This window comes from Helianthus annuus, chromosome 9 (genome assembly GCF_002127325.2).
Source record: "Helianthus annuus cultivar XRQ/B chromosome 9, HanXRQr2.0-SUNRISE, whole genome shotgun sequence".
Lineage (NCBI taxonomy): Eukaryota > Viridiplantae > Streptophyta > Magnoliopsida > Asterales > Asteraceae > Helianthus > Helianthus annuus.
In genome coordinates this window covers 176,453,893-176,460,259 of record NC_035441.2, presented here as the reverse complement: position 1 = coordinate 176,460,259, position 6,367 = coordinate 176,453,893, and the positions used below count along the sequence as shown (strand labels likewise).

The following is a 6,367-nucleotide window of genomic DNA, read 5'->3' as shown; positions in this document are numbered from 1 at the left end:
AATCGTTCATATAAAAACGCATAAATTGGCTGAATTTTGGCCCACGCATAAAAAAAATAGATGAATGTAAAGTTTTAGTTAAGTTAGGGAGAAACTGTTACAAAAGAAAGTAAAAGGACTGTGTTGCAAGTTTCTAAAAATCGAAATTAGGATATTTGTAGGTTATTATTACAATATCAATTTCCATTTTCATAATTCCTCACTCTCACTCTCACTCATCACCGAAGAAGATGGCGTCAATGCTATGGAGAACGTTGACCAAGTCAAACCGCTGCTACTTTGCTTTCCGGACGACGGTGAGAGTAACACAGTTTTCGCCGCTTGCGCTACCGAAGACGATGGGCTTTCTGGGTCGATCCATCGCCGTTTGCCCATCAGCTCGTTCAGGTGGCTTTGTTTTTACATTTCCTATTTTTTATTTGTTTTATTCTTCTTCTAGGGCTTCTTTTTTTTTTGTAGTTTTTATTTCATTTTTTGTTTGACATTGTGATTTATGTTTTATTCTTAATCATGTTTTTTCATATCATGGCTTCAGGTTTTAGTCTAGCTACTAGAAAATTAAAAAAAAAAAAAACTAGCTAAAAACATCGTTTATTATTTTTTTTATATTTTATATTTTATTTTATTTTATTTTTTAAATGTGTTCTACATTAGCTTAATGTAACTGTTTAGATACATTTGTAATTTTTTGTTGTAATTTTAAAGTATCAATATGCAAAAAAGTTAAATGTAGTTCGGGTTAAAGGGATGCAATCGGATAGTTTAGGCGACTTATGTGGTCTACTACTACTATACTAATATTTATTTGCAAGTACACAGCTGGGGGATGATGCTTATCTTTATTATTATTCTAGGTTACACATGGTCAGTGTTACTTACTTGTTACTTATTGTTGATGATATAATAATTGTGTGACATGACATTAAATGTGCCATAATGCATGCTTTAGACTGGAAGGTATGGGGCCGGCTTGGCCCGGCGCCGGACCCCCACACCGCCCCCTGGCCCGGCTTCCATCACAAACGGCCACCCACCGCCGGGTGTGCCGCTCCACATTTCAAAAAAATAGCCGTTTGTAACGGCTCTATTTAATAAAAAAAATTCATTTTTTCTATAAAATCACCTACTTTCAATATTATTTCCCCACTTTCAACCCAAAACCCTCTCACTTTTATACCAATTTCTCCCAAAACCCTCTCACTTTTATGCCAATGATTTGGCGGGGCTAGACCCGTTTTTCACGCAACGTCCTGATGCTCGAAATTATGAAGGGTTTACAACGTTACAAAAGTGTACTGCGGCCATTCGACAACTGGCGTACGGGATAGTGGCCGACGCTTTGGACGAGTACTTACAGATGTCGGCAAGAACTACGCGGGAATGTTTGTATCGGTTTTGCCATAATGTGATGAAACTGTATAGCAAAAAATATTTGCGGAAACCAAACGCGTATGATGTTCAACAGTTGTACCAAGCTCATGAAGCAAGGCACGGGTTTCCGGGAATGCTTGGTAGCATTGATTGTATGCATTGGGGGTGGCATAATTGCCCGACTGCGTCGCGCGGCCAATATACGCGAGGTGATCACGGCTATCCAACCGTGATACTTGAAGCTGTGGCATCACAAGATTTGTGGATATGGCATTCTTTCTTTGGTCTCCCTGGTTCACTCAACGACCTCAACGTGTTATACCAATCGGCCATCTTTACCGATGTCGTTAATGGAACGGGACCGGACACACGTTTTACAGTTTCTGGGGTTGAGTATAGACGTGGGTATTATCTTGCTGACGGGATATATCCGTCTTGGTCTACAATTGTGAAGACTATTCCATATCCCGAGGACGAAAAACGGAAAAAATTTGCCAAGCGTCAAGAAGCTGCAAGAAAAGACATCGAACGTGCTTTTGGTGTCTTACAAAAAAAATGGGCCATCGTTGCACAACCGGCACGTGCGTTCACCCCAAAAAGGCTGCGTCTTTGTATGTACGCTTGCATTTTGCTCCATAACATGATTATTGAAGACGAAGGTCGGGCGATTTGTGAGTATGATGAGAATGCAGCTTGGGGGAACACTGTCCCGGTTGATCCCCCACAACAGGATTTAAACTCGTTCTCGCTAACAAACGACTTCACGCATGCAAACCTTCAACAAGATTTGGTAGAACATATTTGGAACAACGTTAACATGGTGGACGGTGACGGAGCCGAAGACGAAGACGAGTAGTGTGTTTGTTTTAAATTTTTAAATCTAGTCTTTTTTTTTCAAATTTTAGGTAGCGTAATTTTTTATTTTTTAGGTTATGTAATTTTTATTTATGTTATGTAATGGATTTTATTATCTTCCTTTATGTGGTATTTTTATTTAAATGTTGAATACTTTTTATAAAAAATAAAAGTTAAAGAAATAAAAGTTAAAGAATTAAAATGAATTAAACAATAAAAAATATGTGGTGGGGCCCCATCCTCCCACCCCCCTCCATCTTCAAATTGGCTCATCCCATGCTAGCCGCCTACGTGGCGCCTACGTGGAGGCTCATCCCCATGGGGATGAGCCAAACCATACCTTCTAGTCTTATGTGATGATAGTATATATTTTACTATAGGTTACACAATGGTCAATGTTATTTGTTACTAGCTTGTTTGTTGCTGATTTAATCATGTGACATGACATTAAATGTGCCATAACGCATGCTTTCTGTGATGATATGTTATATCACTTTAGTTACACAATATTCTTTTTATATAGTCTTTGAAAGAAGACTGTACAGCAGTGATCAACCAGGCTATTTGAAAGCTCCCCAACTGCAAGTTGAAGTAGAGGAGGAGGATAGCGAAACATTGGAAACGGAAAAAGAAAATGAGCAGCTGTTGGAAAAGAAAGAAGATGTGAAAAAGGATGAAGAAGGCCCGCGGACAGCTGAAATCGCAGAGCTATACAACACGTCTCAAAAAATACTGATAGCATGTGTCGGGGATTTTAGCCATGCTCACCGCATTGCATCAGCACTGGGGATGCAATCAAGATTGTTGTCATATCACCATATGACAACAATTGGTGATATGACAACAATCTTGCTTGCATCCCCCAGTGCTGATGCAATGCGGTGAGTATGGCTGAAATCCCCGACACATGCTATCAGTATTTTTTGAGACGTGTTGTATAGCTCTGTGGTGTCAGCTGTCCGCGGGCCTTCTTCATCCTTTTTCATCACCGAAGACACAACCCGTTTAACCCCTTCATCCTTTTTTATCACCGACACGACCCGTTTAACCCGAAAACTGGTGTGACGCATTTCCTACGAAAACTAGTGTAAGAAGTTTCAGATTTTCTAGTAGTGTAGCTGTGGTAAGTTGTATTGAAACTTTATGTTGAACATTTTAATGTAACTAAAAACACTTTTTGTGCAAATTGTTGAGAGGTGAATTGGAGATGAGGTATGGAAATGCTCGGTCTCACATACTTGATTTGACAAAGCTTGGTGCTCGTATCGTCTTCAATGTTGATTTGAAGGAATTTGCAAAGGACAGCAGGATCAACTGTACGCCTTATGATCGGGTTCTTTTGGATTTGGCGTAATGATATTACTTGGTGTAGTTGATTTACTTTTGATGTTGGGGTGATGTTGCCATATGACACTGCAACTCTTTTGTGGTTTTGTTTTCTTCAAACTTGTTGTAAGGATTTTTATTAGAACTTATAAATCTATGATGGTTAACATAATTATTAACATGTTTGTTTGACACATGAGCCTCATACAAGCTATCCAATACTCAAGGCATCCGGAAAAATGTCATTCGGACTTTAGTTTTATTGAACTCGTTTTAAGACTATCTTAGTTTGACACGTATGGCATGTTGAAATACGACGACCTCATACCAATGGTGATGTCTTCAGTGCCAAAGATCCTAGAGCAAGTGTTGCCTAAATGTAATAATAATAAAGCACGTAACACCATACATGGCTTCTTAATAGAAGAATGTCGTTCGGTGGGTGACTTTGGTTCGATCTGTCTTGGAACAACACATGAATCGATGTTTCGAAACCAAATTAATTTGACATGGTTTAACATTATTAAACATGCATGTGTATAGCCAGAATTTGTGAATGTGACATGCCTTCACATTTTGTGTGATCTGCGAAGGTCATAACATAATTTTTATCTTCCAAGATTATAGTGAATCAATGCGTAATATGTGTTTGTATAACCTCGTTCTTTATAATTTATATACCAACGTAGCCTCGTTATACTCGAAAGGTTATAGTTGGCGCGATAAAGATCCCTTTATAACAACTTCATATGAAAATAGTGGCACGATTGCTAAAGACTTCAAATGCAATGGAGTTCCGGTTCTAGTAGTGAAATATTGTCAAGCAAATCATGAAGTAGCACGAACCTAAAAGTCTTGTTGCTTGGTTAGATAAGACCTAAAAGTCTTGGTGCTTGGTTAGTTAAGGGTAGATGTTTGTGCTAACGGCCACACGAGATTGGAATTTAGATTCCAATTCCATCAAATTATGTGAACCAAACATCTTAAGATATGGAATTCAGATTCAAATTCCTTTATATTCCATTGAATTCCTACGGACCAAACGCCCCCTTAGTTTGACACGCATGTCATGTTGGTAATCTTTATATCAATGTAGCTTCATTACACTGGAAAAGGTTATAGGTAGCGTAATAAAGATCCGTTTATAACAATTTCATTCGAAAATAGTGGCATGATTGCGAACGACTTCCAATGCAATGCAATGCAATTCCGGTTCTAGTAGTGAAATATTGTCGAGCAAATCTTGAAGTAGCAGGAACCTAAAAGTCTTTGTGCTTGGTTAGTTAAGGGTAGGTGTTTGTGCTAACGGCCACACGAGATGCGAACTACCGTAGTGAGATTTCGACAAAAATGGCTACTTAGAGCGTTGAGGTTCAAGCCGGCCTGAAAACCGGAGTTGATTATTGAGGGGTAGCATAATTCGGTAAACGGTTAGGTTTGGTGTTCGGAATGATCACATGCAAATGTGCAATCGTTTGCCATGAATTCAGTTGATGAATTAACATATTAGCGGAGCCGGGGTGGCATACCTTTTGCCCGTGATGGTTTATTATAACGAGTGATGAAAGATCAAACACCACCCCCACTGTTTCTTGATCACTCGTGAATTTCTCAACGTGTGGAGAATATCACGCGTGGAAAATGAAATATTGTGAGGGGGTGTGTGTTTATTTTTGGGTGTTTTGAGTGATGGACATTGCCACTAAAAATGTTGTGTGTGATGGAATAATGGTTGATGACATGACATAATTTGATTGGATGTTGTGAGTGATGAGTGAGTGATGAGTGATCACCATCCTCTCCCCTTATAGTAGGGAGTTTTCTAATATTCACAATATTAGTCATGAGTTAACTCTTATTCACTTTTTCACTTCAAATAATCTTTTTGTAACTTCTTAATATGCCCATGGCTTTATAGTCTAGTGGTATCTTAGGGGTGAGATAAGACTTTGGGACCAATAGGTCCTGGGTTCGATTCCCACAAGGGGGTTTTCCTATATTTATTGGGTTTTCTTCTGAATTGGTGTATAGGTTTTATGCCTAGTGGTGATGGATATGATCGGGTGGTTCCGCTGGTGGCACAATGATACTCTAGTGGTCCGTCAGTGATCCAAATTTGCCGTTCAAAAAAAAAAAAAAACTTCTTAATATAGTATTTAATTTACATAATTGTTTTATATTCTAAATCACGCAAAACCTTTTTTTTTTTATTTTTTTATTTTTGCAATATAGCCAAATTAAGATGATAATAAATTCTTGGTGATTAATCTCATATCCACATAACACCAAGGAGATAAAACAAATAGACAAATGATAAGTCAACAATAGCGAGATACCACCTCATCGATTCAATATAAACACCAAGTCAAGTAGTCGTCTCTCATGGCAAAACAAGTCTACCCTATCAAACACTAAAGATCTAGCACGTTATCATGTTTAAACAAAACCATAATAAATCAAACAATAAACACATAAACATATTCACGTTGATTCAAATTTAACAGAACAAATCCAAAAAGGTGAAGGTGAAACTTGGATTATGTCCTCTCATTAGATCTTGATGGTAATCCTAGAGATCTTACCAGTTACCAATCCTAGCTTAAATCACCAAAAAAGTTATGTATTTCAACCTTTTTTATTTATATAGTCTAGATTATGTATATTCAAGTATAATAATGAATCCTAACCCTATAGCTTTACCATAACATTAACCTGGTCAATATTAACTTATTATTATTGCCTTAGGGGGAGGGGGTGGTTATCACTTGCAAAAATTCCATCACTCACAACATCCAATTATGTTCCGCCATGTCAT

At 37.9% G+C, this 6,367-nt stretch overlaps 1 protein-coding gene across 1 annotated transcript; it reads left to right on the top strand.

Moving 5' to 3' along the window:
* Nucleotides 1-205: 205 nt before the first annotated feature.
* LOC110879734 (putative nuclease HARBI1) lies at nt 206-2,297 on the top strand. Its single transcript, XM_022128256.2, has 2 exons — nt 206-387; nt 1,272-2,297. The coding sequence occupies exons 1-2, from the start codon at nt 231-233 to the stop codon at nt 2,225-2,227; spliced, it is 1,113 nt and encodes a 370-aa protein (XP_021983948.1). The 5' UTR covers nt 206-230; the 3' UTR covers nt 2,228-2,297.
* The last annotated feature ends 4,070 nt before the right edge of the window (nt 2,298-6,367 follow it).